Source organism: Sapajus apella, unplaced genomic scaffold, assembly GCF_009761245.1.
Source record: "Sapajus apella isolate SASKATOON/1434 unplaced genomic scaffold, GSC_monkey_1.0 scaffold48, whole genome shotgun sequence".
NCBI classification, from domain to species: domain Eukaryota; kingdom Metazoa; phylum Chordata; class Mammalia; order Primates; family Cebidae; genus Sapajus; species Sapajus apella.
Window position 1 is genome coordinate 4,450,596 of NW_022436988.1, and position 11,870 is coordinate 4,462,465.

Sequence of the window (11,870 nt, forward strand, 5' to 3'; positions counted from 1 at the left end):
TTTTTTTTTTTTTTTTTTTTTTTTTTTTTTGAGACAGAGTCTTGCTCAGTCGCCCAGGCTGGAGTGCAGTGAAGCAATTACAGCTCACTGCAGCCTTGACCTCCCAGGCTCAAGTGATCCTCCCACCTTGGCCTCCCTAGTTGCTGGGACCACACGCAGGTGCCACCATGCATGCCTAATTTTTTATTTTTCATAGAGATGATGTATCACTATATTGCCCAGGCTGGTCTTGAACTCCTGGCCTCAAGGGATCCTCCTACCTTGGCCTCCCAAAGTGCTGGGATTACAGGCATGAGCCACCACGCCTGGCCTAGATTCCATTTTCTTGTCCTTTTGGGGGATTGGCAGAATTAAGTTCCTTGCTGTTGTAGGACTGGGGTATGTGTTCCCTGTATCCTCACTGGCTCGCACCTAAGGACCATTATCAGCTTCTACAGGCTGCCCCAAATCCTTAACTCATGGCCCCCTTCATCCATCTTTGTAGGGGCCAGTTGAGTCCCTCCAGTCCTGGAACCTCTCCTGCCTCTACTCTCATTGATACATCTCTCTGACTGACTCTTCTGCCTCCGGCTTCCACTTTTAAGGGCTGTTGTGATTAGATTGAGCCCGTGTGGACAGCCCAAAGTTCTGGGCTTGACTGTTTCCAGGGCCCCGACCTGAACCCCTGGCCAGATCAGCTCCCGTGACTGTGAAGGTGATCGGGTTGGCCTGGGCAGCCTGGGGGTGTGGTCTGCTTCCAGGGCCCCGATCTGAACCCCTGGCCAGACCAGCACCCGTGGTGACTGTGAAGGCGATCGGGTTGGCCTGGGCAGCCTGGGGGTGTGGTCTGCTTCCAGGAGGATGTCAGGGCTGAGACCCCTGAAGACAAAGATTCTCTCCCACAAATGTCAGGAGGTTCTCTTCGCCTTTTGAACGTTCTTGCAAAAATGCAGATACAAGGGAATTTGAAGCTCTGCAAATGGAAGGATCAAGTACATCTTGGATGGAGTTAGTGTTCCAGGCAGAATATCAATGAATGCAAATTAATACAGCACCTCCTTGCTGTTGTTGAAACAATTATTCAATTATACCTGTTAAAGCAAGATGAGGTTGACTTGATTCATACCTTACTCATGATTTATACCATTGCAATAGAGGCAGGCATAGGGAGAGAAGAAGACAGCGCAGGCAGGTAGGAATTTCTAGTGGAGGGGCAGAGCGGGGGTCAGTAGATGGAAAATTTCTTAGAGGTGACATCAGGGGTTGGGGGTTTCTGGCTAAACCCACTTGAGGATTCTTGCTGGAGGCAGGTTAGGGTAATCAGACATCCCCTGTGGGATGGTGGAGGATGGAGAACCTGATGAGAATCTTTGGTCAAGCAAAGAATCTTTGTCAATGTTCCCTTCCTCGGAGGGCCCCTCCCCAGGTAGCTGCAGCCCTGGCTGCAGGGTCCTCACTTTCTCCCTTCCCCTCCAATGCCCCAGGCTGGTCTCTTCAGCAGCGGCCTACCTTCCCTTCTCAGCACCTCCCTCGCATTCCATTGTGTACTGATTTCTGTGTGTTGTCTTCCCAACTAGAATGTAAACTCCCTGAGGGCAGGCACCGGATTTGAGTTCCATTAGAACTAAGCCTAGCACAGGGCAGGTACTTTTGAGTGTTTCCTGCAGTGCAGAACTGGCTCTCGCCGAGGGAGGCTGGTGGTTGTGGATGTTATCTGGAGGTGGTTTAGGTGCAGGGTGAGCCTTCCACTTGGAGCCTCCGAAGGATAACACAAAAGCGTTAGGCTGCCCCAGTGCAGACGGGTCCCAGTGGAGCCAATCCTTTCATTTGGAAACCTCACATATGGGACTCCAGAATTAAAGGTGGGGTGCTGGCGCGTGGGCCGGGCGGGTAGGCAGCTGGCTTCTGCGGCTCCTGCTCCCCTAACACCAGCTCCATGGGAGGTGCTGTGACTCCCTGCTGCTGTGCCGACGAGGAAAACAAGAAAAATGAAGTAACTGGTCCCCCGGCCAGGGCCGGATGAGTCCCCCGAGTCTCGCTGGCCTGAAAGCCACGTGGAGATTTCAAACCCTATATCTAGCTTAGAACGACCAGAAGAGCAGATAAGGACCAGCGCATGGGTCTGGGCCGAACCTCCACCGGACTTCGCTGGGGGATCCAGTGGTGGGGAGGGAGCCGGGTTGAGGAGCCCTCGGGGGCCCTAGGCCCCTACCCTGTGAGGAGCAGGAGGTCCTGGAAGAAACCCAATCCCCACCTCTGCAGGACCAGCCAGGGAGGAACAAACGCAGTCATGGTGCCCCAGGCTTTATTTCCCCCCACACCTGCTAGGGTCCAGAGAGGCTTTTGGGCTCTAAAAGAATGAGTCTCTTAGAAAATGTTAACTGTATGTTTATGTTCAATCAAAACAAAGAGGAGGTGGGGGAGAAAGAACTCGGGTGACCCATTTCCATCTCCATCCTTCCGTGTTTCTCTTTGACTTGAGAACATGTCCCCTAGTTTGCCAGCCTTGTGCTCTAATTAGGTCGGCCCCTGGGTACTCTCCCTCCTGTCCCTTCCCTCGCCTGCCCGTTCCCAAGTTAGCTCCCACTGTCGGCAACTCACACGCAGCCAGGAACGTTCTAGAGCGATTTTCCACATGAGCTCCTCTTGGCAGGAAATAGAATTTGCTTCCTTTCCGGAAGTCATTAAGCCAAAAACTACATAAACATGAAAGGCAGGAGGGAGAAACGGGAAGAGAGAGGAAAAAAAAAAAAAATGCTGGGACAGGATGGTCATAAACCGTTTAGAGGAACTTTTCTTCCGATTGTCCCATGTCAGTTCTTTGAAGAAACGAAGCTGTTGACCGAATACGTCAGCAGGCGGTCCACATCTGTTCCATTTGCACAACCCACAGTACAAATAGGTCCAAGGGCAACAAGAATTTTTTCCTAAGCCCAGGAGAAATCAGAATTTGGATAAGGAATATTTGAACGATTTTGAAAAATGCAATTAATGTAAAAATAGCCACAATTGGCCAGGCACGGTGGCTCATGCCTGTAATACCAACACTTTAGGAGGCCGAGGTGGTTGGATCACGAGGTCAAGAGATCGAGACCATCCTGGCCAACGTGGTAAAACCCCATCTCTACTAAAAATACAAAAATTAGCTGGGCGTGGTGGTGGGCGCCTATAATCCCAGCTACTCGGGAGGCTAAGGCAGGAGAATCACTTGAACCCAGGAGGCGGAGGTTGCAGTGAGCTGAGATCACGCCACTGCACTCCAGCCTGGGCCACAGAGGAGGACTTTATCTCAAAAAACAACAACAAAAAACCCCCTGCGATCTTGCATTTGGGAAATCTGTGCTTTTTGGGGTCTGAAAAACTTCCCTTTCTTCGCAGTCATGTTTTGGTCTTTCCTCCAGTGGTCATTTCTAGGGACGGTGGTCACATTTCTCAGACCAAAGTCTGGGGCGAGTCTGACACTTGGGCCTTGCCGCAGCAGGTCTAGGCCCTGCTGGCCACGGGTTATGGCAGCCCCGGGAATCTCACAAGGATTTCCCGCTCAGACCCAGCCCTTGGGGACGCTGTGTCCTGTGAGATCGTCTTCCCTCTCTTGGTTCCCCCACCCACTTTGACCCCCAGAGCTTTTTCAGAGCAAAACACATTTCCTGACGGTGGTTTTCCTGCCTGAGCTGCCCCGGAGAGGGTCAGTGCTCTTCCTAAGAGAATAGTTCTTGTGAACTACTTCTCCATTTATCTTTTTTTTTTTTTTTTTTTTTTTGAGACGGAGTTTTGCTGTGTTGCCCAGGCTAGAGTGCAGTGGTGCAATCTCAGCTCACTGCAACCTCTGCCTCCTGGGTTCAAGTGATTCTCCTGCCTCAGCCTCCCGAGTAGATGGGATTACAGGCGTGCACCACCACACCCAGCTAATTTTTGTATTTTTAGTAAAGATGAGGTTTCACCATGTTGGTCAAGCTGGCCTCAAAATCCTGACCTTGTGATCCACCTGCCTCGGCCTCCCAAAATGCTGGGATGACAGGTGTGAGCCACCATGCCCAGCCTCTTCATGTATCTTTATTAGAATGGAAGTCCAGGTATATAAATGCAACATTATGGCTACTTAAAAATTGTTTACTCTGGGCATGGTGGCTCACGCCTGTCATCCCAGAACTTTGGGAGGGTGAGGCGGGTGGATCATGAGGTCAAGAGATGGAGACCAGCCTTTCCAGCATGGCGAAACCCCATCTCTACTAAAAATACAAAAAATTACCTGGGCATGGTGGTGGGCACCTATAATCCCAGCTACTTGGGAGACTGAGGCAGGAGAATCACTTGAACCCGGAAGGCGGAGGTTGCAGTGAGCCGAGATTGCACCATTACACTCCAGCCTGGGCGACAGAGTGAGACTCCGTCTCAAAAAAAAAAAATTGTTTAATTGTAGTTGTTTTGGGGTTCTTTTGTTTGTTTTTTTTCTGGAAACAGAGTCTCTGTTGCCCAGGCTGGAGTGCAATGGTGCAATCGTGGCTCACTGCAGCCTTGACCTCTGGGGCTCAAGCAGTCCACCCACCTCAGCCCTCCTGAGTAGCTGGAACTATAAGCACATACCCAAAAGAATACAAAAAAAAATGGACCCAATTAATTTTGTGTGTTCTTTATGTTTTTTTTTTTGTACAAACAGGATTTTGCTATGTTGCCAGGCTGGTCTTGAACTCCTGGGCTCAAGTGATCCTCCTACCTTGGCCCCCCAAAGTGTTGGGATTATAGGTGTGAGCCATGGTGTCCAGCCTATTTTTTAATTGTGTAAATCTTCCTTACCAGAATTCTGATTTCTCCTGGGCTTAGAAAAAACTCTTGTAGCCTTTGGACCTGTTTGAACTGTGGTATTGCAAGCCAAGTATTTGGGGACTCGGACTAAGTCCGCGGGAAAAGCACAGAGGCATCCACTGAGCCTGCTGACGCGCACAGCAAGGTTCCGATGGGTTTTGTTTTGGCAAGGCACGTGTTCTCTTGCTCCCGAAGGAGCCCGTTTTGTCCATGGCCACAGGCTGGGGAAGGGGAGGAGACTCTGGTGAAGAGGCCTCCTTCTCCTTTCTCCCCAGCTCCTGTACATGTGTGGGGGCCTCCTGGAGCGGCCCCTGATTCTCGCCGAGGTGGTGCCCCGGTATTCGGTCATGCTGGAGCTCTTTGACACTGAGCTGGACAATGCCAAGATCTTGTATGATGCCCAGATGGCGGCCTCCGAGGAGGGGAACATCCCCCCCATCCACAAAAACATGCCTCCAGTGGCCGGCCAGCTCAAGTGGAGCCTGGAGCTGCAGGAGAGGCTGGAGGTGTCCATGAAACACCTGAAGCACATCGAGCATCCGTGAGTCCCAGCCCTGGCCGGGGGCAGGCGGGGCAGGCACGCTGCCTCCATGGCGTGGGACAGGGAAAGAAGCTGTTCCAGCCCTGGCCGGGGGCAGGCGGGGCAGGCACGCTGCCTCCGTGGCGTGGGACAGGGAGAGCAGCTGTTCCAGCCCTGGGCTACACCACCCCACCTGTCCACCAAACCATTACCTCCCTTTTCTCCTGGGGAGAAAAGGCCACAGGAAGGATGAGCTACTCTGCTTTGGCCTTGTCGGGTGTAGATGTCACCTGGACATCCAGACAGAGGTGCTGGTTGGGGAGGTGGATACAGGAGTCTGGAAGTCACGAGAGAGGCTGGGGTTGGGGACGTAAATGTGGGAGCATCCATGCATAGATGGTGTGACATTGGGTGACATCCCACCTCATTCAGTTGAGCAAAAGCCCAGAAGAGACCCCATCCAATCTGCCCTCCTCCCCTGAACGCCTTCTCGGTGGGAGTGCTCAGGGGCAACCTGGCTGATTCCCCCGAGCACTTGCCCGTCAGCCTGGTAGACATGAAGACCACCCAGGCAGGAACAGGCCGAGGCTGTGTATGCAGTCTTCTGACGTACTGTCGCGTGTACTTGGCCGAGGCTCCTGGACAGCCAGGGACTGGGGAGGCTTCATGGTGGACCCAGGGATGGCTGCTGGGGAGCCCCGGCTGGAGGCCTTGGCCTGGGGAGGCCGGTGCAGCCGCCCAGGAGTGGGGGTCTTCTTGCAGTCTTTTGGGGGGCATATTTGCTTTCATCTGGTTGGCCCCAGGTTGGAAGGGAGAAGAAAGGTTGGAGCGGGCCCGGCCCCCACTCGTCCGGGGCTGCCTGTGGGGAGCTGGGCGCTGCGTGGGCTGTTCTGGCCTCCTGGGCCGGTGGCTGCAGGCTGCAGGTCAGCGTCCTGTTTGAACATGTGCTCCGGCCCCCGCTCGTCTGGTGTTTCAGTCTGCGAGCCGTGAGTAAACGAATGGCCGGCCACGTCGGCGCCGCAGATCAGGCAGCCACCATGACACGCGCCGGAGAGGCCCCGCCAAGGCCAGTGGGGCCCCAGCTTCCCGCTCGATTCCAGGGTCATGTCTGGCGTGGAGGCCAAGCTGATATATGAGAAGTATGACGAGATGATGGAGCTGCTGAGGCGCCACCGCGAGAAGGTGTACCAGCAGTGGGTGGCGGGCGTGGACCAGGACTGCCACTTCAACCTGGGGCAGCCGCTGATTCTGCGGGACGCTGCCAGCAACCTCATCCATGTCAACTTCAGCAAAGCGGTGGGTGCTGGGAGCGGGGACCCTGTCAAGGGCTCCCCCTGGGAGCTGGGGGAGGGGCTGCCAAGGCCCGCTCAGCACAGATTTATGGAGGTCGATGTTTATATCATGGTTAGCCAAAAGCTTCACTTCCTTTTCTTTCTTTCTTTAGTTTTTTGAGACGGAGTCTTGCTCTGTCGCCCAAGTTGGAGTGCTGTGGTGCTGTCTGGCTCATTGCAACCTCCGCCTCCTGGGTTCAGGCAATTCTCCTGTCTCTGCCTCTCTAGTTGCTGGGATTACAGGCACCCGCCACTATGCCCAGCTAATTTTTGTATTTTTAGTAAAGACGGGGTTTCTCCATGTTGGCCAGGCTGGTCACGAACTCCTGACCTCAGGTGATCCACCCGCCTTGGCCTCTCAAAGTGCTGGCATTACAGGTGTAAGCCACTGCGCACAGCCCTACAGCTTTGCTTTCTAAGTACATCCAGGGTGTATTTAAGACATGAGGCAAAGCGGGAGCATCTTTGACAAGAGCTTCAATGAGTGTCTTCTTGAAAGCGTTCCTGAGGAAACATCGATTTGAAATTGGAAAAAAAAAAAAGTCTTTGCCAAATCTAGACGAATGTGCTGGCTGGTCAAGGCAGGCACGCTGGGGAGAATCCATGCTCGTGGGCTGTGGGCTGTGGGTTCTGTGGATAAAACCCAGAAAGTTCAGACAAACAGAGGATGGAACAGAATTCCTACAAGCACTGCCCTTAGAGCTACCCAATCTGCAGCCGGGAGGGCAGGGAAACCAGAGATGTGGTTCTTGTTTGGAAATCTTCCCATTCACTAAAACTCGTTCTTTAATTCACTGAATACTGAGTACCTACTGTGTGTCTGTGCTTGCGATACATTCATGAGCCAGAGAGCCAGAGATCTCTGCCTGTCCTGCCCTCCTGAAGCTGACCTCCTAGCAGGAGGGCGGAGAGGATGATCAGTTAGCATTCACGAGGGAGCTGAGTGTATAGTACAATAGAAGGTGGAAAGAGTTCCGCAGAAGGAAGGGCGGGGTGGGGGTGGGGCGGGGGAAGAAGATCAATGGAGCTGGTGGAAGGGGCAGGTACAATCCTAGATGTGAGCAGAGACTTGTGGGAGGTCAGAGTGCTGACCAAGCAGAGATGGAGGGGACAGCCTTGGAGCAGAGTCCACAGCTGAAGCAAAGCGACAGCCTTGGAGCAGAGTCCACAGCTGAAGCAAAGCCCAGGAGCAGCAAGGAGGCCAGTAGGGCAGGCGAGTGGACACAGGGGAGGTCGTAGGAAAAGAGGTGACGGATGATGAGGAAGGGCCCCATGGACCACAGAGGGACTTGGGGTTCGGTTTGAGCAAGATGGCACCCACCACACGGTTTCAGGCAGAGGCGTGCCTCGATTAGGTTTCTGTTTATAAGGGATCCCTCTCCACGCTGTGCGGTGTGTACCTTGAAGGGAGCTGGGGCTGGGGGAAGGAGCAGGAAAATCAGTTAAGAGCCTCTTGCCACAATCCAGGCAAGAGGTGACAGCTAGGAGTGGTGACTGGAACCAGAGTGGCAGCAGTGAGGATGGTGATGAATGACTGGACTTGATCGTAGTGCCATGGAGACTCCTGGTGGGTTGGAAATGGAACGTGATTGGAAGAGGGGAGTCAGTCCCAGGGTTTTGGGATCAGGTGACTAGAAGGTGAGAACTGCCATCCGCCAAGAGGGCAGCTGGAGGCGGCAGGTAGGGCAGGCCATGGGGGAGGAAGGGCTACTCTGCTTTGGCCTTTTGGGTGTGAGATGTCACCTGGACATCCAGACAGAGGGGCTGAGTAACAGGTGGATACGGAAGTCTGGAAGTCACGAGAGAGGTTGGGCTTGGAGACGTAAATGTGGGAGCCATCTACACACAGTTGGTGCTTGTAGGTGTGACACTGGGTAACATCCCACCTCATTCAGTGGAGATGACAGATGGGCTGGCTGGTCAAGGCAGCCATGACACTGGATGACGCCACACCTCATTCAACTGAGAGTCAATTGGGAAGGACCAAGTTCTGTGGCTCCCCATCATGGACACCTTGAGATGATCGAAAGAGACTAATAATGGTGACCAGGCATGTCTAGTGTCCTGGAAGCCAGGAGGACACTGTGTACCCAGGAGGAAAGGGTGTCTGCTGCTGGGGGCACCCATGAGATGAGGCCCATGATGTGACTCGTGGATTCAGCAACTGGGAGCTTGTCTCAACTTTGAGAATAGCTTTGCGGACAGAAGTACTGCTGGGAGGGATGTCTCTGATCTCTTGAGTTTATAACCAGGTGGGAGGAGAGAAAAGAGGGAAGGTCATATCCTAGGGAGGACACAAGGAAAGCCCCGAAGTCTTATGCCAAACCATTTCGGAGTAGTGGGGAGGAGAGGACAGAGATAAGAAAATTAGGATGATGTCAGCCACCCGTGTGATGATGATGATGTCATACACCCGTGTGATGATGTCAGCCACCCATGAGGGTGATGTCAGTGCTTTTTAGTTCTGTATCAGCCAACAGGGTGAAAATGTCCTGGTCCTGCCAGCATCACTGCCTCCCACCAACTTTGAGGTCCCTTAGGCTGTCAAAACATCCCAGGAGCAGACGCTCGTTTCTGTTGCTGAACACTGCACCGTTGATGTGACCTGCTCACACGTTCTTTGATCTTCATTTTCATTTAGTTGGTAGCAGTTCTGAGAGAAGTCAAGTATTTGAATTTCCAGCAACAAAAAGAGATTCCCGACAGTGCGGAGAGTCTGTTCTCAGAGAACGAAACCTTCCGGAAGTTTGTGGGCAACTTGGAGCTCATCGTTGGCTGGTATAATGAGGTGAGCTGGTGCTACGCCTGATGTAGCTATGTTCTGTTTTGTTTTTTGCCAAGTTTCAGTTTTTGTTTATAACTAATGCTAGTGTAAGATCTCCAAGTTGAACAGAATGAAATGAGTGTATTTTAATATTCACACGTGGTTCAAGCCTCTCTTCATTAATCATGCAAATGGCAGCAAAGACAGTGATGACTCACAACAGCTGGTGATGAATATGTTATTCCTCCTGGACTCTGGCTTATGTTACATGATTTTTTTTTTTTGAGACAGTCTTGCTCTGTCGCTCAGGCTGGAGTGCAGTGGCACAATCTCGGCTCACTGCAACCACTGCCTCCTGAGTTCAAGCGATTCTCCTGACTCAGCCTCCCGAGTAGCTGGGATTACAGGCGTGCACCACCACACCCAGCTGGTGATGGTAAAATACAAATAATTTTTTAATTTTTGGTAGACACAGGGTTTCACCACGTTAGCCAGGCTACTCTTGAACCCCTGACCCCAGGTGATCTGCCTGCCTCAGCCTCCCAAAGTGCTGGGATTACAGATGTGAGCCACTATTCCTGGCCAATTGCATTCTTTATAGATCCCTTTATCCTTCTGAATATACTTTGGATAATATTAAAGTCATTCAACAGTGCTTCCATGATTTCCATTAAAGTGAGGAGGACAGGATGGGCATTTCCTGGAACCCAGAATAGCATTATTATAAGGAAGCTGTGTGTGAGGGGCTGGGAGGTGGCGGTCCCCGCTCAGCTCTTTGGTTCAAGAACTTCTTTTTGCGTTGACTCCTGACATCCATCTGATCTAGGGACCTGACACAGTAATCACAAGAGGCTGATTGTGGAAGAACTTCCCAGTAATTCTTGGAGGTGGGGGTGGTCCCATCCAGCAACACAGAGCTTGTTCAGAGCGTCTCCTTGCTGGCATGAGAGCCTGGAAACCGAGTCAGGAACCAGCGAGAATAACCTCTTCCGTGTTCTTTTTTGTCTGTCTGCTTCCACTCGGCCAATTATTTCGAGTTAATCCCCATTGCCGCATGCAGCAGCGTTCTTCTTTTTACATCTCTGAGTCCGTTTTATCGTGGAGAAGCAGTGTGTTGTGTGGATATAGCACTATTTATCCATTCCTCTGTTGATGGACATTTGCGTTGTTTTCAGTTTTGGTTTTTACAACTAACGCTGCTGCAGACATCCCTGTACAATCAGAAGGGGCCCGGCGCCTGGAGAGTGTGGCCGTGGGGCTCAGTGAGCAGCCACCGGGCCTGTTTTCCTTCTACACACCCTTTCTATGGACTCCACTCATAGATCCTGGGAAAGGTGACCGCTTGCACCAAACAACCTTGACCCCACTCCAAGCCGCAGCAGAGCGGGGCCAACGTGGACGCTGTTCATTTCCTGTTGCTGCCGTAATGAATCAACAGAAACTGAGTGGCTTCAAACAGCACCTACTTCCTGCCCTCTAGCTCTGGAGGTCAGAAGTCCTGCATCTGTTTCATTCTGCTGGAGACAAGGCGTCAGCTGGGCTGCCTTCTCCTGGAGAGGGTCAAGGGGATGGTCTGTCTTCTGGTCTTTTCCAGCGTCTAGAGGGTGCACTTTCCTGGGCTCATGACCGTTGTGTTAGTCAGAGTTCTTCAGAGAAACAGAGCCAGTGAGATAGACAGATGGAAGGAGGGAGGAAGGGAGGGAGGGAGGGTTGGATAGATAGGTAGATAGGTAGATAGGCAAGCAGGTAGATGGATGGATGGATAGATAGCTATAGATGGATGGATAGACAGATGTGGACATACACATGCCTATTTGGAGATTTATTGTGAGGAACTGCCTCATGCAGTTATGGAGGGTAAGAAGTCTTACAGCCTGCCATCTGCAAGTTGGAAACTCAGGAAAGTAGGTGGTATCACTCACCCTGAGTCCAAAGTCTGAGAACCGGGGACCAGATGGTGTCAATCGCAGTCCAAAGGCCGAAGAAGATAAGATGGCCCAGCTCAGGCCATGAGACAGAAATAAGGGGTGAATTCCTGTCTCGCCTTTTGTTCTGTTCAGGCCCTCAACGATTGGATGAGACCCACCCATGTTGGGGAGGACCATCTGCTTTCCTGAGCCCACCAATTCCAGTGCTTATCTCATCCAGAAACAACCTCACGTGCACCCCAGAAACTGTGTTCAATCTGGGCACGCCGTGGTGCAGTACTGTTGACAGAATCAGTCCTCACGGCCGTATTATTTCACGTTCAAAGCACATCACTCCAGCTTCTGCTTCCATCATCACACTGATGCCTTCTCTTTGGACCTTCTTGCCTACCTTTTTTTTTTTTTTCAGACAGAGTCTTGCTCTGTCACCCAGGCTGGAGTGCGGTGGTGTGATCGTGGCTCACTGCAACCTCCACCTCCTGGGTTCAAGTGATTCTTCTGCCTCAGCCTCCTGAGTAGCTGGGATTACCAGTGCCCATGACCAT

The 11,870-nt window shown here is 52.3% G+C and overlaps 1 protein-coding gene across 1 annotated transcript in view; it reads left to right on the top strand.

The window, feature by feature from the left end:
- DNAH17 (dynein axonemal heavy chain 17) overlaps positions 1 to 11,870 on the top strand; it is a 154,071-nt gene that overhangs the window by 12,157 nt on the left and 130,044 nt on the right. The window contains exons 11-13 of the mRNA XM_032241495.1: positions 5,058 to 5,323; positions 6,403 to 6,598; positions 9,275 to 9,421. Of these exons, the coding sequence (XP_032097386.1) occupies positions 5,058 to 5,323; positions 6,403 to 6,598; positions 9,275 to 9,421 (609 nt within the window). The remainder of the gene's footprint in view (positions 1 to 5,057; positions 5,324 to 6,402; positions 6,599 to 9,274; positions 9,422 to 11,870) is intronic.